The sequence below is a fragment of the Pelophylax lessonae genome (assembly GCF_965119305.1).
Source record: "Pelophylax lessonae genome assembly, chromosome: 2".
NCBI lineage: Eukaryota > Metazoa > Chordata > Amphibia > Anura > Ranidae > Pelophylax > Pelophylax lessonae.
Window position 1 is genome coordinate 667,256,299 of NC_138769.1, and position 24,169 is coordinate 667,280,467.

The window sequence follows — 24,169 nt, forward strand, 5'->3', positions numbered from 1 at the left end:
TATTCCTCCCACTGACACCAAGGATGAGGCACCATTCCTTCTACTGACACCAACAGTGGGGCATAATTCCTTCCACTGACACCAATAATAATACACTATTTTTTTACCATCCCCTCCCGGCCAGCAAGCCTGAGGCATTGATTACTCCCACTGATGCCTGGGCATTTTCTATTCCCAATGGCCACAGTTTAAACCCCTTAAAGTCTAACGGAGCATACACTAGCCCCTTGCTTAGAAAGTTTAAAGACCCCTGGTCTATAGTATTAAAAACTCTATTCAAAATTTACTTCTATTTTGAGAAGAACACCACAATGTAATTTTCAATTTAGACTGAAGTGGAGCAGGATTCAGTTCTTTCCCAATAGCACACAGTCAATCATTTCACAAGATCTCCCAGCCAGGTATCTAGAGGCATTCAAAAACTTAACTGGAGCCCAAACACTGCACCATTCCATTCCACTTAAAGGTATGTTTTATTTGAACTTTTTTTATGTCCATAAACCTCTAAAAACAGGTCACAAAATAAAAACTACCCATGCTGACGTTTTTTTTTTTAAAAAGAGAAGAAAAACACTGACTAAATAATGACAATTCCCAGACCACATGTCCAAAACAAAGTTAAAGAAACAAGAAAATGGTTTAACTACTTACCCCTGTCTGTGTCATAGAGGAATACATAATGGTTCCAACCATAGTGATCTAGTAGACTTAGCAGTGCTCCCCGTAACGATGGTCTCAGCTGCAACACAAACTGACTTTCACCCTCTGTTGGGAAACTGGGTGTGATGAGGGAGATGTGCAAAGCACTGCAGAATGAGGTCAGGGTGTGTACCGATCTCTTGTCATACAGCCCAAAGATGGCAAACACTCCTCTTGAATACTGCGAGCAAACTGCAAAGAGAGATATAAAAAAGGCTTAAAATGCAATAGATTACATCAACTAAATTCTGCATTTACTTACAAAGATTAGATGTGGTAATACATTGCAAACACATATGGAACTGCCATGGGTGCAATCGTGCAACTTCTCAGCCCATAAAGCTGGCAGTTTTCCTACTCTTTTTGGCATAGTAGGGTATTAAGGACCCATGCACAAGTTTACAGAGATTTCTCAGAACAGTCACTCAATTGTTAAAAGAAACCTCCCATAAGACAAACATGGAGACAGAGTTGGTAGCAGGAGGTCCCATCCCGTATGTGTAGATGAGGAGACTGCCTGAAATTCCCCAGGCCTAATACCCCTCTGATGGCTAAAGCGACTTGGGAGAGAGTACCTGCCTTGCTGGAGCTGCTTCCGGGTCGCCTGGTTGCTTGGGGCGGGGTGGACGTGGTGGAGCTGAGAGCCAAGGCGGAGGTCTTTGGGCAGCTGTGGACAGAGGGGACACCAGTGAGGAGACGTTGGTGCTCATAAGGCTGAGCGAGAGGGCGGGTTGGGAGACACCTGGCTTGAATGAGTGTGGGAGGATGCAGGACCCGACCACATTTCGGCCTCGCTCGACCGGATTTGGAGGCTCCGGCGGGTATATGAGTTGGAGCGGCCAGGGGGCCTAAAAGGTACATCCCAGTGAATGGTGAAGGGAGAGAGATCACTAACCGGGGGAGAGGGCGGAGCGGCGGCTGCAGAAGGATGGGGAGAAGAGGGAGGAGGGCAGCATAATCCATTCTATTTGGAGCGGTGAGTCACCTTCAGCTTCTGTTCTCCTCTGAACAATCAATGCGAACTATATATACACTGCATATACTGCAGATTTTGTTCTTGAAGGGAAGACATCTAACTGATACCCCCATTCATACGCATAAAGAAATTGACAGGTGGACCAGACGATGAGAGGGAAACCGTTTAAAGGCAGTGGGGCGGCAAAGTCACCCAAAATAAGTGCTAGTCCCGTAACAATATAAAAATGTATGACTCAAGATGGATATAATGAGAAAACAACTTCTGTAAAACAATAGGGAGTACGGGAAAACAGGCAGTAGAAACTAATAAAAACAAACAAAACAGGACTGCAGTGGAAAAGAGTACACCTAACCAGTCAGGAGTAGAAATAGAGAATGAGAGTGACACAGAAGAACTCATAGATGAACAAATCTAAAAACTCAGTTGCCTACAAAAGGAGAAATGGCAGATATGTTTGTAAAATTTGAAATATCTCTGAAAACAGATATAGCAACACTTTATAGAGATTTAAGCCAGATATTGACACGAGTGGAAGAGACCGAAAAATAATAGAACTTCATACCGGTGAGATAAAGGAATTGAGAGAAGAAATAAAAGTACAGTAAAACCTTGGATTGTAAGCATAATTCGTTCTGGAAACATGGTTGTAATCCAAAGCACTCTTATATCAAAGCGAATTTCCCCATAAGAAATAATGGAAACTCAGATGATTTGTTCCACAAGTCCTTCAGTTTATAGTCTATATGCAAAGATTATAGCAATGTGATAGGTTGTGTAATCATAAAATGTCCATCCACAATATGCAACCTTCCCAAGGGGATTAGAAGCAAAATCTAGCAGAGCTACAGAATATAAGAGAGATGAGAGGCACCTCTAAGTGTAGCAATATGATAAATTTAATGAAGGTTCAACATTTAGCAACTCACATGGTTGATGATTAAAATAGGCACACCTAAGTATGCAGGCATCCGGGGTAAAGCTGTCCACATAGACCATCTTCTGAACCATCGGCTCTCACCACTGTCAGTCTGCAATCGTGACCGGGAAGAATAGCCTGCAGTAGAGTGATCACTCGTGGAGTGCAGCGGGGAAGGGATGATGAAGACGGCTGTGCAGAGGATGGTCTATGTGGACAGCTTTACAATACATGCCTGCATACTTAGATGTGCCTGTTTTAATCATAAACCATGTGAGTTGCTAAATATTGAACCTTCAATAAATGTAACCATATTGCTACACTTTAGAGGCTCCTCTCTTCTTTTTTATACATGACGCTACTTGTATATCAAGACATCGCTTGTATATCAAGTCAAAATTTATTTAAAAAATTTGCTTGTCTTGCAAAGTGCTCTCAAACCAAGTTACTCTCAAACCAAGGTTTTACTGTACTACAAATGGAACAAAGAGACTTGGCCTATAAGATAGAGAATCAGAAGGAAAAACTTTTGAATCAGAGGACTTCCAGAAGCATCACAAAGAGAAGATTTAACAGAAATAATGAAAAAGATATTTAACACATTGTTAGGCAGATAAACATCAGAGGTAGTAAAGATGGAAATAGTTCATAGGATTAGAAGCCCATAAAATATAGGAGTGGATGCCCCAATAGATATAATAATGAGGTTTTGCCATTATGAGGAAAGGGCACAAATATGGAAAAATCTTAGGGGCACCCCACCATTGAAATATGAAGACAAAAATCTACAGATTTTTGAGGACCTTTTGCCTAAAACATTAGGAAGAAAGAGTTTAAAACCACTACTGAAGCAGATGCACTGGCAAGACATACAATATAATTGGGGTTTTCCAGCTTGCCCGGTAGGCAGGAAGAAAGGACTCACAGCAAGATTGAGATTCCCGGAAGATTTACAGGATTTTTGCAAAAAAATGTAACTTCCCATGATAGATATTCCTGGATGGTTGTATAACAGAAAAGAAGATTCACAGTTAGAAGAAGATGATTGGTAACTAGTACCAAGGAAGAGCTCGAAATAAAAGAGACAATAGAAAGGAAATATCTCACTTTATGAGACAATGAAAAGGAAAAAGGGGAAAGTAGGGCTAGAAAAGTAAGGTAGTAAGCAATAGGGATGGGAAACCTGAACATTTGGCGGGTTCTGGGTGTCACCTTCCTATTCGAGAGGAAGGGGATACTCAGTGGGCACACCAGAAAGAGCATCACCCTAGGTATATAAGAGTTGACAGGTAGGGAAGATCAAGTTGGAGCAAGACACAGTCTACTTTAGACCAGGGCTAGATCAAAAAATCCAATGCTTCAAAACATCAGTATTGGAGAGGGGAGGGGGGAAGGAATATGGAAAGGTATATGGAGGGGTGGGGTGGGGGGAGGAGGGGGGAGGGCATAGGAAAAAAGTTTATTTTGCCAAAAAGGTTGTAGGCTGCCTGTCTCTGATCTTTTCCTTGTCTCTGCTGACTGACTCTCTTCTCCCTAATCTTAAGGAGGCAACCCAACATCTGGGCTCCCCAGGAGGTGAGAGGAGATGGTGGGAGCCAGGGAGAGGAGGGTAAGAAAGGACAGGGAAAGGAAATATGAAAACATTATATTTTATGACATTTAATGTCCAAAGACTAAACACTCCAGTAAAGCGACATAAGGTACTAAAAGAAATTAAACAATACTCTGTAAATATAGTCTTTTTACAAGAGACATATATCTCACATTATGTAAATGTTAGATTGTATTCCAAATATCACCCAATAAGGTACTATGGAAGACACCACAACAAAAAGGGCAAAAGTTGCGATAGGGTTTGCAAAAGATGTAAAGTTTCTCTTAGAAGAAAGGATAGTCGATCCAGAAGGGCGATAAATGTTTCTGAGGGGAAGAGTGCAGGATGTGAAATGTACCCTGGCAAATATATATTGCCCGAATAAAAACCCAACAAAGTATCTGAGGGAGGTATTGGAAAAGCTAGCGGATTTTAAAAAAGGTAATCTGATCATAGCAGGGGAATTTAATTTTTGTATGGCTCCAGAGGTAGACAGTACGTCACATGCACTGGGGAAGGGAGACCACCGACTCAGGTTGGTGAAGAAAAAATTATATCAATCTCAGAAGATAGATGTATGGATAATACAACATCCAGGGGCAAAAGATTATACGTTTTACTCCTCAGTACATGGGACGTACTCTAGATTAGATTACATAATGGTAGATCACAGATGGCTGGACTCGATAGTTAAAACATCTATAGAAATATATATATCTATATCGGATCATGCCCCGGTAATAATGAAGATGAAAATATCGAAATATCAAAATAGGACAGGTACCTGAAGGTTAAACGAGGAGTTTATACAAGATAAAGAGGTGAAAGGTAGAACAAAAAAAGAGCTACAACAAAACTTTCTGTTAAATAAAACCCCAGGGATTTCAGAGACCAGGATATGGGAAGCACACAAAGCTTATATTAGAGGTATTTTGATTTCAATTGGAGCTAAAAAGAAGAGGGAAAAGATAAGTAGTAGGAAAGCATTAATAACAGAAATATATAAGCTAGAACAAATATACAAAAAAACAGCATACCCTAATATTAAAAAGAAAAGAGTTAAAAGAGTTAATGGAACAGGAAGCAAGACAGGTATTCCATAGAGTGGCCAAATAAAGATACCAATGGGGAAATAAACCCGGGAAATACTTAGCAAAAATGTTAAAAAACAAAAAAATCAATACATTTTATAAGGAAAATGAAAAACAACAAGAGGGTGATTGTGTATACTACATCAAAGTATTTCAGGACTACTATAGTTTCCTGTAAAAAAAAAAAGAATGCAGATAATACAAGAATATATTAAAGAAGCAAACCTCCTAAAAATATCAGTAGAAAAACTACAAGTACTAGAAGAAAGGATAACGCAAGAAGAGATCAAAACAGCTTTAACAAAACAGCAACAGGAAAGAGTCCAGGACCTGATGGGTTCACCACCCGATATTATAAAAAATTTAGAGACCAATTGGTATCAAAATTATGTCCATATATGAATGGATTAGGAGAAGGGAAGGAGATGAGGAAGGAATCACTGGAGGATCACATTACAGTGATACCTAAAGAGGGAAAGGATGCCACTTTGTGTGCTAGCTATAGACCAATAGCATTGTTAAATGTAGATACAAAGCTATATGCTAGTGATCGACCGTTGTCGTTTTTTTTCATTGCCGATACCGATATTTTGAACATTGCATATCGGTATCGGCCAATATGGGCCGATATTTTCGTACATTTAAACATTTTTTTTTCTTTTTCCTTCACAGTTACTGTTGTGGAGGGATCTGGGGGTCTAAAAGACCCCAAACCCCTCCTCTGCACTTAAAAGCATTCAACACGCCAAGTTTGGCTGTTTTGAATGCTGTAATTTTTTTAAATGACATCACTTCCGCATTTTTACATGGAGACCTGTTCAGAGCCAAATGCAGCTTTGATCGGGTCTTCGGCGGCCGTGCAGGTAGGATGCCTGGGTCTCCCGGTGGAACGGGAGACCTGGGTGAGCCGCAGAAGGCAGCGGGAGGGGGGGGGGACGTCCCCTCCCGCTCCTTGTAATGACAGCCGAGCGACTTCTCAGCAAAGGGGGCAATACCAAAAAAGTGGTTAGACCCTGAAAGTCCTACACAGTGCCATCTTAAGAGCATTAAAGGGCCCCCGGGCAATGCAGTGCACTGGGGCCCTGCCTAAACAATCACCCACGAGAATAAAAATGCAAATTATCGATAAGGCAATATTTATTGGTACAGCAGTTCCAGGCTAATGACAGCTTCCAAGCTGGTGTGCCTGTTCCCGTGGAGGTGGAAAGGCATTCCTGCAGCTGTGGGCTCCCCCTCCATGGCCCAAATGGCCTGACAGCAGTGCAGGGAAGACAGGCGTTTGCCACCTACTAAGTTTGACAGCGGGATGCACACGGGAATCGGGACTATTGCATGGCCGGGGCTGGGTCGCTGGACAGGTGGGGCCCCCGGGCAAGTGGGCCCATTCGGTAAGATGGCCCTGGTCCTACCATAAGATATTGATTTAAAAGAATAGAACATATATATAAAATGGAATACTTGAGCAGTAGTGGAGAAGAACAAATAGAGAAATTTACCATTATAAGGGAAAAATGGGTAGATTTGGAGTAAACGAAAAGGGACGAATGAAGAAGAAAGATAGATGAAAGGAAGATATAAAATGGCAAAATATGGGAAGGGGAAGGAGGGGAGGGGGGGAGAGAGAAGGAAAGGACAATAGGGATTTTTGTATATGATTGTTGGAATATAGCTATATGTGTTGTTATACGTTTTTTTATTGTAATGGGAAAAATTAATAAAGGATAAGTAAAAAAAAAAAAAAAGACTGTTTATGAACTCAACACTCAACATCTGAAAATCCTAATTGCCTGACCGCCATTCTCACCTGCCATACTTCAAGTCACTGACCTAGAACAAGTATGGCTATCAACACTTCTATCTTTAACTTGAATAGTTATTTCCATCCACTTTTGCTGTGTGATTAAAAACTGCCTGTAACTGATTGTGGATTATCATGATTAATCACAGTCATTCACTTTTAGTGATCGCTAGATGATCAAGGTAGCTGCAATCATCCGCAATTAATTACACATAATCATACACAGTTGCACTTGAGGGCATTTGTGGTTGCATGCAAAGTTTTAGAGGTTCACTAGAGAAGTGAATGAAGAAGATCAATCACAGTCAACCATGGAAGATTTTTAAATGAGTGGCGGAAAGTATCCTATGCAGTTTAAGCCTTAGCAATGTATCATATGCAATATAACACAGATCAAAGTAGGAAAAAGTACTTATTTTTCTTTAGTTTGGTTATGCTTTCTGTCTATGGATAAAAAATCAAATCATCTTTTCAAGACAATATCACCAAATTGCCCTAAAATATGATAAATGTTTTATTTTGCTTTCCAGGGAAAACAAAAAAATCCCGTGCAGTAGGGCTTCATCCATAAAGTATGTGTAAATCCTCACCTTATAAAACAACCCATTCAGTTTAAAATAGTAATTAAAGGCAAATCACATGTGTGTATTTGTTATATATATATATATATATATATATATATATACAGGGCTTTTTTTCTAAGAGAATAGGTGCAGGAACTCCTCCCTTCTGAGTCACCCCTTGACTCTGCCCCTACCCACCTCCGAGCACCGTTCCTTAGTTTTACCTCTTACCCACCTCCTACTACCACCCCTTTTAGAGAATTAATGATAACAAGAAAGGCAATATAATAGATCTAGCAACAATGGACACCCCAGCGACAATAGATCCACCCCTGCAACAATGGACTCCCAACATCCAGCATCAATAGACCAACGAGCAGCCAGGAACATTAGACTCTTCCCTCAACAGTAGATCCCTCCCAGCAATGATTGACCCCCTGCAACATAAGACCCACCCCAGCAATAATAGATACCCCACCAGCAACAACAGACTTCCTCAGCAACAATAGTTCCTCTGCACAAATAGATCCACTCCAGCAGCAAATAGATCCCCTCCAGCAACAATAGATTCCCCAATAGCCAGCATCAATAGACCCTCCAGCACACCCCAGCACCCCTTGCCATTACATACATTTAGTTCTGGAGGTGCCGGAACTGCGTTCCCCTGCGTTCCCGCTGAAAAAAAGCCCTGTATATATATATATATATATATATAACATTACACATTTGTCCCCTTTTTTAAATAAGTAGTCACATCATCTCTGCTCTCTGCTGCATAAGGGGATCTTAGAGAGCTAGGGGCAGAGAAACAGCATCACACTAGTCTTCTCAACAAAAGGCTGAGCGCGGGGGGGGGGGGGGGCGTGTCAGTACAAGTCTAATAATTGGAGGAGAGCAGGCTGAGTTCCAAGCACAGCCAGAAAACTGACCACACTGTGCTCTCCTGCCCCCAGTTTTTAGGAAAGCAGAGGGACTGGCAGGAACACCAGGGATTCCACATAAAAAGCAATACAAAGAAAACAGAATACTTTCTTATACAAGTACAGTATCTCAACCTCACATTTTTGGAAAAATGTTATTATATCTTTTCATGTGACAATACTGAGTGCCGGTTCACACATATGCAATGTCAGACATCGCATGTGATTCAAAGTGCACTGCTCTGCAATTCACATGCGATGTCTGTGCGTTGTGAATTCAGCCATACAGATTGCAGGGTGAATTGGCTTCGCATTTGGACCCAAGTCACACAGGACCCTGTTTTTGGTCTGCACCAGAATCGGATCACATGGGTGTTCACACCTATGTAATTCGATTCATGTCCGAGTTGACAGTTCGCACTGCGATATGGGAACTGATCTGGGGGTGTCGTTAACTTTGTATTGACACCCCTAGTAATTCGCACATGGCAGTGTGAATTGCTTGCCAGTCGAGTGCGATGCGGGAACATGCAGTGGATTCCCAGGGTTCCCGCATCACATATGTGTGAACCGGCACTGAAGAAATTACACTTTGCTACAAAAATTCAAACAATGCTATTGGTCTATAGCTAGCAAATTCGTGCCTGGGGTCCGGTGCGTCCCTGTTCACCGGTTCAAGTGGGAATCAGGTCCGAATTTTTGCCTAAATTCGCACCTTGATCAGACTCAAAGACACACAGGACCCTTTTTGAATGCGGACCGCGGCCGCCCAGGACCTGTGTGAACTGGTTCCATTGAAAACCGGCCCCACTAGCCTGTCTCAAACAGGATGCATCCAGTTTGCATATGTGTGAATCCAGTCTTAAAGGGTAACTCCACTCCGGTGGGAAAAATTTGGCAAATAAAAAAAAATAATATAGCATGCACAATTGCGACATATTATAAGTAAAAGTTATTAAAAATGACATTTCCTTTTCAATCTGCAGCACTGTATGCTATGCAATATGGCTACATGGAGGCGTTCTATACACAGATGGTGTACAGAACGCCCCTCAGAAATGTAATTTCCTGTGATTGGCTCCTAGACGTCTGCACTAAGATACAAGTCAAATTGTGAGTATCCCCTCCAATAAAAATTTCAATTTTGGTGAGATATGCCGACCCAGCAACGTTCCTTATTAGAGCCCTGCAGGTGCAGCAGCTGATTGATAATTATAAAACCACTCCGATACACATGGACACAGACAAACAAATAACTACAGTAAACCCCCACTCTATCGTGGTTCAGTTTTTGCGGTCCCGGTATATTGCGTTTCTTTCTGTAATGTTATTTTACTATATAAATCAGTGAAAATGTATTATTTTGTGTTTTGCATTGCTGTTGCTCTGTCTCTCACTATCTTTTATGTGTTTAAATGAGTTTCTATTGTTTTAAAAGTGTGTTTAAAGACCTTAAAATGCTTTTAAAAGTACAGTGACAGTTAAAAAACCATGCCTACGGTGTATTTTAATAGGGTTTTTCTATTTTGCAGAAATTGACTTTTCGCGAGTGAGTCCGGAACGTAACCCCCGTGATGGAGGGGGGTTTACTGTATTTCTTAAAAATAACAAACAGTAGGAATCTGCAACAAAGTTTTTTTTTTTAAATCCTTGTAATGTACATAAATGACCCAGAGGGGAATAGCTTTTTTCTCAACAAAAGTGGAGTTAATCTTTAAAATCCTTGAAACTACTGTTTCATAACATCTTATTTTGTCTACTCTTTATACACAGCCCTATTCCCTTTTAGGCCTCTTTCACATGGTCATTGGTGTAGTATTTTAACCACTTGCCGACCGCCCGCCAACGATTTACTGTGGCAGGCTGGCTTGGCTGCGCAAAACGTAAGTCGTGCGCGTGGTGCTGGGGGGGCACCTGCGATCGCTCCCCACTGAGAGAGAATACGGGTCAGCTGTTGTAAACACAACCCACTGTTCTTCTCTCTGAAATGATCACCTGTCTCCTTCTATATAGGCTCACAGGTCTCTATAATCATTTCACAAGTCACTCCCCCATACAGATAGAAAACACTCCCCTAGGCTCACACTTAACCCTTTGATCACCCCTAGGTTAACCCCTTCCCTGCCAGTGTCATTATTACAGTAAAAGTGCATATTTTTAGCACTGATTACTGTAGCAATGTCACTGCCCCCCCCCCCCCCCAAAAGTGTCAAAAACTTCAGTTAGCGGTCCGATCTGTCCGCCGCAATGTCGCAGTCCTGCTAAAAATTGCAGATCGCCGCCTTTACTAGTAAAAACTAAATAAATAATTAAAAATGACATAAATCTTTCCCCTAGTTTGTAGATACGATAACTTTTGCGCAAACCAATCAAAATACACTTATTGCGATTTTATTTTTACCAAAAATATGTAGCAGAATAGAAATTGGCCTAATAAAAGGATGAAAAGTTTAGATTTTTAAATTTTTTTTTTTGGGACTGTTATATAGCAGAATGAGAAAAATATAGTTTTTTTTTTATTTCAGAAATGTCGCTCTTTTTTTGTTTATAGCGCAAAAAACAAAAATCGCAGAGGTGATCAAATGCCACCAAAAGAGAGCTCTACTTGTGGGAAAAAAAAGACATAAATTTTATTTCGGTAAAGTGTTGCACGACCACGCAATTACCTGTTAAAGTAACACAGTGCGAATCACAAAAAATGGCCTGGTCATTAAGGGGGCAAATCCTTCTGGTCCAGAACTGGTTAACATGCCTCCATCGCCTGTCAAAAACCAGCATTGGGTTTTTGAGTTGCAGCGCAGCAACAAAAAAAAGTAGGGTGTTGGCAGACAATATCACCTGCCAACGTGCCCCATAGAAGTGAAAGGGGCCGTGCTGCAACCACAGCTAATGGACACGGTTGTAGCACATTAGGGCTCTTTCACACGAGCGGTCCGATCAGATCCGCCTGTCAGTTTTTTAGGCGGATCTGATCGGATCCTCCATGCAGCTCTATGGGGCAGCGGATGTCAGTGGAGACACCTCCGCTGACACTCGCTGCCATCCGTATCCGATCCTGTCCGTGAAATCTGGACGGCTGGAAACCCTATTTTTCCATCCGTTCAGGGATCGGATCGGATGAGAGCGGACAGGCGGCCCGCTCTCATCTGATCCCCCATAGAGAGCAGTGGGGGCTGTAACACCTCCCTCTCCGCACTGCAAGCGGAGACAGAGCTGTCATCCGCCGGCTCAGCGGGGATCGGCAGATCGATCCCCGCTGAGCAGCACGGATCCGCCTACAGAGAGTGTGAAAGAGCCCTTAAACATCTTCCTTGTTAGGCCTCATGCACACGGGGCATTCAAAAAAACATACGTCCAAGCTAGTTATGAAGCCGGGAAAGACCGGCGTTAAAAACGCACGTTAAACAGCGTTTTTCAAATTATGTTTATGAGCGTTAAGCCGCCTTAAGACGCGTCAGCGCTAAACAGCGTTTTTTTAAAAAAACAGTCCTCCTCCATTTTCCACACCCAAAATAACCACAATGCAATGTGTCGATGCCATTTTGGTAGGAGAGAGAGAGAGGAGAGAGCATTTTCAGATCAGCTGAGAGTGTTTCTTGTATTTTCGGAGTATTTTTTGCATTTCTGAGTCATGGATCCTGTTATGCAGAAGGTTGATGAGGCGATCCTGCTCATCATCTTGAGAAGGATGCGTAGAAGGAGACAGTTGGAGGAGGAGAATGAGAGGAGCAGACGGCGAAGGTTCTGGTTGCATCCTGTCATGTCGCAGCGTCTGTCCATGGGGTACTTTACCACCATGTACACCCAACTCCGCATGTATCCGGACAAGTGGTACAACTTCTCACGTATGTCCGTTCCGCTTTTTGATGACCTGCTGGAGAAGCTCAGGTCAAGGCTATCCAGGATGGACACGAACATGCGAAGCAGTGTGTCACCAGAGGAAAGGCTGCTTGTGACACTTCGGTAAGTGAAATAATTTGTGGGTGTTTTGTCTAGGGTTAGTACTTGTGTTAGGGTTAAGAGGGTTAGGTGGTGAGGTCCTAGTTAAAACATATTTTCAATGTATTTTTGAAAGATAGATATATTCTTTTATGTAATATGTAATAATTTTTTCTTTTTATTTTAGGTTTCTTGCTACTGGCCAAAGCTTTGTCTCCTTACACCACTATTTTCTGCTAGGTGTCTCCACGGTGGCCAAAATTGTTAAGGAGACATGTGCGGCAATATGGGAGGAGTTGAAGGAGGTGGTCATGCCGGAGCCGACTGAAGAGATGTGGGAAGCAGTTGTCGACGAGTTTTGGGAGAAAACTCAGTTCCCCAACTGTATCGGTGCCCTTGATGGAAAACACATCAGGGTGAAGAAGCCCCCCCATTCCGGATCTGCATACTTTAACTACAAAAAATATTTTTCTGTGGTACTCCTGGCATTGTCTGATGCCCATCTTCAATTCCTTGCTGTTGATGTAGGAGCATATGGCAGCCAGGGTGATGCCCGCATCTTTCGAGAATCGGCCTTTGGACGTCGGCTACACGAAGGACGACTCAACATACCAACAAGCAGGCCGCTACCGTGTACTGAGGAACCAAGCTTGCCATTGGTCATGGTGGCCGACGAAGCATTTGGACTGGCAGAAAATCTGATGAGGCCATACAGTGGCTATGGACTGAGTGACACCAAACGTATATTCAATTATCGGCTGAGCCGTGCTCGTCTTGTTGTGGAGTGTGCGTTTGGTGTGTGCTCAGCAAAATGGAGGGTTTTGCTGTCATGTATGCAACTGGATGTTGACAATGCCACCAAGGTTGTCCTGGCCTGCTGTGTTTTGCACAATTTCCTAAGGAGAAGCGACAGGAGCAGCGTTGAACCCGAGCCACGTAACCCCATGCACCCCGTGCAGTTTATGGACTTACGAACAACAGCACGAGTCATGACCATCAGAGATAAGTTTGCGGATTTCTTTGTCTCGCCTGATGGGGAAGTGGCATGGCAGGATAATTTTGTCTAAAATCATTCATCTTGTAAACTTTGTGATATCTTCACATACAGCTTTTATTAAACATTTATGTCAGTTCTTTTGATGTCTATCATTCTTCCATTGTTCCAGTTCAATTTTGCATGTGGCAAGTGTGTGCCAGCCCTGGTCCATGCACACACTTGCCACATGCAGAAGAAGGAGGGGGGTTTCCTTCTGCCTGTGGCAAGTGTGTGCCAGCCCTGGTCTGTGCATACACTTGCCACATGCAGAAGAAGGAGGGGGGTTTCCTTCTGCATGTGGCAAGTGTGTGCCAGCCCTGGTCTGTGCATACACTTGCCACATGCAGAAGAAGGAGGGGGGTTTCCTTCTGCCTGTGGCAAGTGTGTGCCAGCCCTGGTCTGTGCATACACTTGCCACATGCAGAAGAAGGAGGGGGGTTTCCTTCTGCATGTGGCAAGTGTGTGCCAGCCCTGGTCTGTGCATACACTTGCCACATGCAGAAGAAGGAGGGGGGTTTCCTTCTGCACGTGGCAAGTGTGTGCCAGCCCTTTTAATGGCCTGTGCAGATGTACTTCTTTTACAACATACAACTTAAAAAAAAAGAGGCAAAATATCATTTCAACAAAAGGCTTTTATTCAATAAACGCAAAAAAAAAAGAAAAAAATCACAAATGCTGGTAGGTGTATCCTGACTGATCGTCCTGACTTGACCGCGGTGACTTTGCACGTGGGTAGCTGATGTCAGGATGCGAGTGGGTGGCTTGGACATGTCGTTCCTGCGCAACCTCATGGTGGTAAGGGGGTCCAGGTAAGTTTGGTGGTGGGTAATGGGTAGGTGGTTGGGAGAAATCAATGGAGGAGTGGCGTGGGAAATAGGAGGGCGGGGACAAGACAGGTGTTGGGTGGCGTTGCGGAGGGGACAAGGTAGGTAGGTGGCGTTGCGGAGGGGGGCGGTATTGAAAGTGGGGTGTTAGCGTTGCTGAGGTCCCAGAGGGCATTAGGGGAATCAAGAAAAGTGTTGAATGGATCGTTTGATGGTGGCGGGCCACCACTTAGTTTCGCATGCCGATATTGTGTCATAATGGCGAGCATGCGATCCATACAAAGCTTTTCTTCAGGTCCCCCAATGTCCTCCAGGATGTAGTATGCAGTACGGCAGAAGGCGGCGCGTGCGTTTCCAGGATCGAGGAACACATCCACACTGCGCCTCTCCTGCCGCACTTCCTGCAGCAACGCTAACACCCCGTCCTCGTTTTAAAGGACAATACCGCCACCCCTCTGACGCTGATTGCGGCCACGGCCACGCACACATACCTCGTTGCCACGGACAGGTACCTCGCCACGGCCACGCCCCACACCACTATCGGGAATTTCTTCCACTGCAAATTCCTGGTCCCTGGATTCCTGTTAAAGAAAAAGGTTCAGTTTGTCACATACATACAATGAAGAACAGAATGGCAGACAGACTAGACAGACACTAACCTGTATTGTGGATTCATCGCAGACATGAGATCCACTGGATTGGATGGTTATCGTCATGTCACTGTTTGCAGTGGCAGCACTGGGGGGTCTGTCCTCTGATGGTTCTTCCACCACCTCCTGACTAGCATCCTGTGTCAGGTCCGCAATATTAGATGTTGTCCTGAAAAATATATAAAAAAAAATGGCTGCAGAATAGCAATACATTCACAGAAAACGATGCTCTGAGCACCCCTATATGTAAGTCAAAAATACAATATGTGCAACTTACTCTCTACTGCTGTCTATCATTGCTTGACGCAGGAATGCCAGGTGGTTGTGGTACACATGTCGTTTTTTGTGGGAGGCAGCTGCACCACTTGTGTTGGCTTTTTCCTCCTCTGTCAGATCCCTCCTGACCCGATCACGGAGGGACTTCCACCTCTTTTGGAATATTTTGCCTAAGAAGAAAAGTGAAGTAAGGTTAAAATATGCATTCTTTGTAATTATACAGCACACAAGTCATGCATTTCAGAAAAACTTACTTCTTTCCTTCTTTTCTGCGGTACTTAATCGGTCCCAGCCTGGTGTAAGTGCCTCTGAGATGTCCATCCATGTTTTTGATTTCTTTATCCTGTCACTGTAGAAAGGATGGGAGACATCCCACAGCTCAGGATGGGCCTCAACGGCAGAGATCAAATATATCGGTAAAACGCAGATAAAAACGTTAAATAGCGTCAAGCGCTTTTAACGCTCCAACGCTGGGCCTCAGAATGCGCAGGCCGTGGGTTCTTGTTGCAGCTGAAAAACGCTTAGGCCACTTACAGCTTAAAAACGTCTTTGTGTGCATGAGGCCATAGAATAACATGGAGGGGCGTTTTTAGGCTGCAAGAAGAAAATGTCTGACGCTACTTACAGCGGCGTTAAAAACGCCCCGTGTGCATGAGGCCTTATTGCAGATATATGTATTTTTACAGAAAGAAACATTTATACAAATAATGAAAACAAACACTGCCGCATTACAGCATATAAATAAAATTACAAGATTAAAACAGGAAGCCACAAATGGATTCATGTATCAGATTGACTCTTCCAGTTTTTCCAATTTATGAAAGATTGAAGAATTGCAGAACCACCAGCTGAGATTTAAATACCAATGTCTATCTCATTTTAATTAGAAGGGAGGAGGGGTATTTGTGTAGCATATTCCAATTAAAAAGAAAGTGTATAAATTATTTCTAAACTTCAATAAATAAAATATTTGCCTCTGAGTTCAAATTAAAATTCTAAAACAAAAAAATATGACAAGTAGTATGTTAGAATGTTCTTACATGTTACATACGAAGTGCAACCTTTTAAAAATAGTAGCTAAGCATTAGATTAACATTAGGTTAATAGACATAGAAAGTTTAATAGCACATTCAAATTAAGCATGAAATGCATTCAATACATTAAGAAATACAACTACCTTTTGCTCAAATACACTATACTGTCAAAAGTATTGGGACGCCTGCCTTTACACGCACATGAACTTTAAGGGCATCCCAGTCTTAGTCCGTAGGGTTCAATATTGAGTTGGCCCACCTTTTGCAGCTATAACAGCTTCAACTCTTCTGGGAAGGCTGTCCACAAGGTTTAGGAGTGTGTGTATGGGAATGTTTGACCATTCTTCCAGAAGCGCATTTGTGAGGTCAAGCACTGATGCTGGGTAAGAAGGCCTGGCTCACAGTCTCCGCTCTAATTTATCTCAAAGGTGTTCTATCGGGTGAAGGTCAGGACTCTGTACAGCCTAGTCAAGTTCCTCCACCCCAAACTCGCTCACCCATGTCTTTATGGACCTTGCTTTGTGCACTGATGCGTAGTCATGTTGGAACAGGGAGGGCCAATCCCAAACTGTTCCCACAAAGTTGGGAGCATGAAATTGTCCAAAATGTCTTGGTATGCTGACACCTTAAAAGTTCCCTTCACTGGAACTAAGGTGCCAAGCCCAGCCCCTGAAAAACAACCCCACACCATAATCCCCCCTCCACCAAATGATTTGGACCAGTGCACAAAGTAAGGTTCATAAAGACATGGATGAGCGAGTTTGGGGTGGAGGAACTTGACTGGCCCTCACAGTCCTGACCTCAACCCTATAGAACACATTAGGAGTGTGTCTATGGGAATGTTTGACCTATCTTTCAGAAGTGCATTTGTGACTTCAGGTACTGATGTTGGACGAGAAGGCCTTGCTAGCAGTCTCTGCTCTAATTCATCCCAATGGTTTCTATCGGGTTGAGGTCAGGACTCTCTGCAGGCCAGTCAAGTTCATCCACCCAAAACTCGCTCATCCATGTCTTTGATATATGTATATAGAAGATATCAATAAGTTCCTGTACAAGGCAGCAATAATATTAAGTATCTGTAGCGCAAGGATGATGGTAACCTCTACCCGCATCCAATGAGACACAGCCAGAGGTAAATCTGCAAGTGTGTAAATACCCAACTATCAGCTGACATTAGAGCACACCTCCACAATCACTTGTACTGTGCATACAACAAATTATAAACATACAAAATTAACATCTATTAAAAAGTCCATAAAAAGTCCATATGCTTTCAGGTTGATACACAACGTCATGCTTATCAGCAGGATAGTATAAGTGCTTCGTGATATTTAAAAGGGGGTCACCATCACGCTCCACCACCACTGTGTTGAGACAGAAAGAATTGCCACTCACCAACTCTCTATGTCTAACAACTTACATGGAATAGGCTCACCAAGCTCAGTACCAGCGCAGCGGGTCAGTCAATGGTAATCCTCAATTATGAATATTATTACTCCTTCTTACAAACTCCAATGATGGTATTCCCATTAAGAAGCATGTAAAACTACACAGCATCAGAGGTCACCCATGGTCCGGTGTCAGGACATCCCGGGACTGTCTCCTTTCTGTGTACAAACAAGGGGCATGGCTAGACGGCATCCACACTACGATTGTAGTGCTGTGTAGTTTTACATGCTTCTTTACACACTTGCAAGTGTGGGTATTTACACACTTGCAGATTTACCTCTGGCTGTGTCTCATTGGATGCGAGTAGAGCAGGGGTCCTAAAACTTTTTAAACAGGGGACCAGTTCACGGTCCCTCAGACACTGTTGGGGGCCGGACTATAGTTTGAAAAAAAATATGAACGAATTCCAATGCGCATATTTTTTATTGTTTTATTTCTATAGTGGCGGCTGGTGCTCAAAATTTTTGAGGGGGCGCAAACAGAAAAATGTAATAGGCATTGCTTTGCGGCAAAAAACGCTGTAAAAATTGCGTGACTTTGAGGTCACAAAAGTGTGAAAGGGGCCTTCAGTAATCAAGGTATAGTGTGCCCCCATCAATGCAGAGTGACCAGCGTGCCCCCTTTCAATGCAGAGTGACCAGCGTGCCCCCTTTCAATGCAGAGAGACCAGCGTGCCATGCCCCCTTTCAATGCAGAGACCAGCATGCCGCGCCCCCTTTCAATGCAGAGAGACCAGCATGCCCCCTTTCAATGCAGAGAGACCAGCGTGTCATGCCCCCTTTCAATGCAGAGTGACCAGCGTGCCCCCTTTCAATGCAAAGAGACCAGCGTGCCAAGCCCCATTTCAATGCAGAGAGACCAGCGTGCCGTGCCCCCTTTCAATGCAGAGAGACCAGCATGCCCCCTTCAATGCCGAGTGACCATCGTGCCCCCTTTCAATGCAGAGACCATCGTGCCCCCTTCAATACAGAGACCATCGTGCCCCCTTCAATGCAGAGACCAGCATGCCCCCTTTCAATGCAGAGACCATCGTGCCGTGCCCCCTTCAATGCAGAGACCAGCGTGCCCCCCTTCAATGCAGAGACCATCGTGCCCCCTTCAATGCAGAGACCAGCGTGCCCCCCTTCAATGCAGAGACCAGCGTGCCCCCCTTCAATGCAGAGACCAGCGTGCCCCCTTTCAATGCAGAGACCATCGTGCCCCCTTCAATGCAGAGAGATCAGTCAGTGCACTTACCTGCAGCGGTGGCTTCTCCTCAGCCCCCCGGTGTCTCCTCGAGTCCTACCGCCTCCTCCTCGGCCAATGGCATGAGCTCGCCTTTCGGCCAATCAGGAAGCGGGTCTCGGACCCGCTTCCTGATTGGCCAGGAGGAGGATTCGTGTGACAATAGCGAATTTTCATTCGCTATTGTCACACAAATGGGTGGGCTCGGGGCGCACTGCTCTGCGCCCCGGGTCCACCCTTTTCTGAAGCCTATTAGAGCCTCTGGCTCTAATTAGGTGTTTTATAAAAAAAAAAAAACATGAATAATACATCCCGGCCAGCGGGCCGGGTTCAGGACCCTGGCGGGCCGTAGTTTGGGCACCCCTGGGGTAGAGGGTACCATCATCCTTGCACTACAGATACTTAATAGTATTGCTGCCTTGTACAGCAACTTATTGATATCTTCTCTATACAGTTACACTTTCAGTAGCATCAATTTCCATATAGGTTATCGGTATTACTCCTAAGCGCATAGGATCACTTAGTAGCCTGCTGTATGAGTTGGTTATCTGACTAGTGGTATTTCATACATGTCTTTGATATGCCATTTGGCTCCCGCTGCTGTCAATCAAAAGCTGGGACACGGGAGTGGGGGCCGAGTCCCGCAGTCTGTGTCAATATACGCAGCAGCAGGACTCGGAGCAAGTCTGCACAGGTGCCCCCACTCAAAAATGTATTTTTTCATGTGCATGTAAAAAAAAGGACACGTAAACCTTCCAGATAAATGACTGTGAGATCACGGTTATGGCCATTTTCTGAAATCTAGGTTCCGAGATAAATAATTAGATATGAAAAGGATGCCTGCTGAACTGTGAATAAATATAAGGGTTTGTGGAATTTAAAATAAGATAATTTTACAGTACATCTGAGTTTTCAACCCATATACCCAGAGTATGTGGTTTTTACATGGTTATGGTTTAGTCATTTTTAATGAATATAAATGTTGAAATAAATTTCAAGCTTAAAGTGTTTTTCCATTTTTGCCATCAAATTTGACAAAAACAACCATATGTTTAAGTTTTTGCCTTCACATAGCATGCCTAAAAAAAAAAAAAATATATATTTTTTGATGTGTAGATATTTCTGAGTAGAAGGCCTGATAACTGAGCAGAAGCAATCCCGAACAATGTTAGGGTGTTTATCCCAAATGAAAGGCTTAGGATAAGCTCCCTCTCATTAACATACAATGCAAAAACCCAGCTCCTAAAGCCTTAACCCTTAACAACTTTAGCTGAAAATTTAGTCTACAATTAAGAATGAGATCTGCCAGAGTTGGAACCGAAGTATACAGGGGAGCCTTGACGTAGGCACTGTGGCTTCCACATATAAGTGGGTGCAACTAAACCCTCTGTTTTTAACGTGAATTGTGAGACAGGGTCAATATGGTTTGTTTGCAGGCTAGCTGGTAATTGTGCTGAGAACTTTTTGTTTGTTTGTGAAATGAGATCTGCCAGTACAGTACAGTCAGGGATAGTTATGCTTCCCAATCACCTCATAAACAAAGAGAACTAGTAAGATTTTTCAGTACTGGATTTATTTGAAAAAGTGGTAGTCAGTGGCGGCCCGTCCTTTGGGGGCGTAGGGGCGCCGCCCCCCCATCCATGTATCCGGCCCCCTAATCTAAACGCAGCCGGACGCATAGATTCCAATGAGTTTTTTTTTTTACTGAAGCCCGTGATTAGAGCCAGAGGCTCTAATAGGCTTCAAAAAAGGGTGGGCTCGGGGACCATAGCACTGCACCCTGAGCCCACCCAGGTGTGTAACAATAGCGAATGAACATTCGCTATTGTCACACGAATTCTCCTCCTGGCCAATCAGGAATCGGGTCCTAAGACCAGTTTCCCAATTGGCCGAAAGGAGAAGCCATCCTAGTGGCGAAGGAGGAGGAGGAGGGAGGTGATGCAGAGGAAGCCCGACCCATGGAGGAGACTGAGGGGGGAAGGCGACGCCGCTGTTGCCTCCACATGTCAGTCCAGGGTGAGTGAGCTGGCGACCAGGGGGGGGGGGGGATGGTGTGCTGGCTGGAGCTGGTGTGGTCCGTCTGACACCCCCCCCCCCCCCCCCCCCCGGTCCATGGAGCACCAGCCGCCAATAGTGGTAGTATTAAAAGAATTCTAATATATTAATAATATACATTTTTAATATCTTAAAATGTTTATTGAGTTTTTGAACAAAACAATAGAGAGAATGTTCTATTGAAACAATTTTCCCAAAATAAAAAAACTCATATAACAGTAGTCATTGCAAAATAAGCAACATAGGTAGGAATACATGGGAGGAGAGGATAATAAGCATGTGGATCTTCGACATTCATGATACACACAAAACTCATATCAAAAACTACTCAAACAACAGCATCTCAAATTATAAGACATGCAATCGTCAGGAGGCTAACAGAAGTGTAACCTCACCAATTAGGAACTGAACCTAGTGTGACAAAAAACATGCTCCAGTTCCTCACTCAGTCCATATACAGTAGAGCTTCATGCTAACATAAACAGTAATGTTTATAATAAGGATATTGCACAAATTATAAGAAGAGAATACAAAAGGTGGAGTAGGAAGAAGGAGAGAGAAAAAGGAAAGCATCACAGCTGGAGAGAGGGCTCAGATTTGGCCTCAATCCACGGCAGACAGATATTTAATCCCGATGTCCCAAGTGTTGTGAAATTTGTCCATATTACTTTGGAGTGTGCAGGTGAGTTTATCATTTAACATACTCCAATTCAATTTGAATTTAACATCACCCAAGTGTACCACCCCCTGTTTCCAGCATTATGCTCATGTAATACGTGCTGCTAAAAGCATATATAGAATTGACAGATAAGTAATAGTGTGATCTAATTTGTGAAAAAGAGCAACTTCTGGGGATTTAGAAATATTAGTATCAGTTACCTAACAAATGGGATTAAACAAGCTCGTCCAAAATCGGGATACCAGGCTTAGGATATAGCTACCACACGTGGTACATGGTTTCAGGTTGACCACAATGTAGCAAACAGTTTGGGGACGATTGATGCATCTTCACTATTCTCGTAAGATTTTGAATAAATTATTAGCAATGTTCTGCCAGTCCGAGAGGTTCATAGAAAATTGTAGATTTTGTTTCCACAGTTTCATGTTGGCGAGCTTACAATGAAGATCTGCTGACAGGTTATAAACCATAGAAATATGTTCTTTAGACGAATCTCTCCATCTGCAGGACATCTCAAACATTGTTAAGGTAAGTGGTCCAGGTAATGAGTGAAGTTTAGTTTGTTTAAAAGATATAATTTGACTATATTGAAAGGATTTAGAGAAAGGCATATGTAGGGAATCTTGAAAATACGTCACTGTGTAAGGTGTGACCATTCAGGAAATCACTCATCCATATGAGACCTTTATTCAGCCACCATAAAGCCCCAGTTCAAATTGTGGGTTGCCAAACACTGGATCCAAGGGGGTCTGAGGAGAGGACAGAGGTCTCCAAGCTCTCTGCCCATCCCACATCGCAAGCGAATAAGATAAGTTCGGGCACAAGATAGGAGGATGCACATTATAGCCCCAATTGGCCAGCGAGGGCACCATAGTGATTTAATAATTTATATTTATACATTATTTTTTTAGTTACGCTATGTGAATAAGAAAATTTAACCTAAGTAAATTAGTAGGTGTTATCCCAATTTGGCCTCATGAATGGCAATACACTTTAACACTCATCTTCTAGTGAATGAACTACATCAGGACTGAGTTATGACTATGGGGCTGAATGTGTTGCAGAGACACAATTTGGTTAGAATTGATTGTGAAGTATTTTGTATATATAACCTAGCCTGCACTCACACTCACCCCATCCACAGTTAACTCTCATACCGGAAAGACTATTTGTAGGTGGAGAAACAAAATGAAAACCTTCAGAGAAACCTAGGTTAAGCACCTATGAGCACCTTTGATGTACTGTATATCATTGTTATTAGTTCTCTTGAAAATCTGTTGCAACTTGTAACCACATTTCAGCTCGAAGCTGTTCTCTATATTATTGCTCACATTTTTTTTTCTGTTACCACGATGTGCTTTAAAAGATATGCTAAATTTTGTTTTGCCTTTTTGCTGATTACATAAATATAGCCAGGGAAAATATAGGCAAAGGGATGCTGATTGAAGAAACGCTGGCCTTATATTGCCTTTGTAGCTACGTCTGTTTTGATAAATAATTCCTTATAGGATATGTCTAAAAAGATTGCGTAGTTTCAAGAAACCCTCTTTCTGCTGTCTAGAAATATTCTGACATCTGCTACCTACCATCACATTACTGAATGGAGCTTATCTGTCAAGTGTCCCCTTTGACAATAACTTAGAAATAACTGCAAATGTATCACAGTCTTATTTCCCTCCAGAGGTACAGAGAAAAAATGCAGGTGAGTTTTCGGGCTTAAAGGGCCAAGAGAACACAGTTGTATCATCTAAGCCATTAGAGGTCAACTTTCTTGATATGGGGGGGGGGGGGGGGGGCTCAAGTGCAGGCAGCACTCAACATAACGAAAGGGCCACACGTAAAATTCAGTGAAAATCCTGTGTCAGAGGCAGCAGACACACAACAGGATATATTCAAAGCTTATGGGCATGATATATGAGATGTGGACATATTACAGGAGAAATGACAGGATACATAAAATGGTCAGAGATTATGGACATAATATAGGAAATGGTCAGATACTGCAAACTTGATACAGGACATGGTCACAGACAGGAAAAACACAGCATGATATATTTAAAGGATGATGGTAAGCCAGGAGAGATCGTCAAAGACTGTGGACAGATACAAGAGATGGTAAGAGACTGCAGATCTGATACGAGAGATGGTCTGAGACTGCAGACATGATACAAGAGATGGACTGAGACTGTGAACATTATACAGGAAATGGTCTGAGGCTGCAGACATGATACAAGAGATGCAAAAAGAACAAAGAAAGGGCGCACCGACCTAGCGCATTATCCTCAATAAAGGGCTTTATTTAAGTAACTTATAAAAATGGCTACTCACAGACGCAGATGAAAATAAAGCGTGTCAAGCTGGATTGCTCAAATGTCCGTGTTTAGTCCATATAGTCGTCCATGACCGATGAGATGAGTCATCTCATCGGTCATGGACGACTATA

General features: G+C 43.1%; 2 protein-coding genes across 10 annotated transcripts in view; one reads left to right on the plus strand and one right to left on the minus strand.

The window, feature by feature from the left end:
• GRIA4 (glutamate ionotropic receptor AMPA type subunit 4) overlaps nucleotides 1–24,169 on the minus strand; it is a 526,033-nt gene that overhangs the window by 341,926 nt on the left and 159,938 nt on the right. For all 9 annotated transcript variants that reach the window (XR_014224898.1, XM_082244804.1, XM_082244803.1 and 6 more), the window contains exon 3: nucleotides 652–891. Coding sequence is in view for 8 of the 9 variants with exons in the window: in XM_082244804.1 (XP_082100930.1) it covers nucleotides 652–891 (240 nt within the window). In the remaining variant the exon portion in view is untranslated. The remainder of the gene's footprint in view (nucleotides 1–651; nucleotides 892–24,169) is intronic.
• LOC309545583 (uncharacterized protein) lies at nucleotides 12,811–13,566 on the plus strand (the record flags this gene model as incomplete). Its single annotated transcript, XM_082244813.1, has 1 exon — nucleotides 12,811–13,566. The coding sequence occupies one exon, from the start codon at nucleotides 12,811–12,813 to the stop codon at nucleotides 13,564–13,566; it is 756 nt and encodes a 251-aa protein (XP_082100939.1).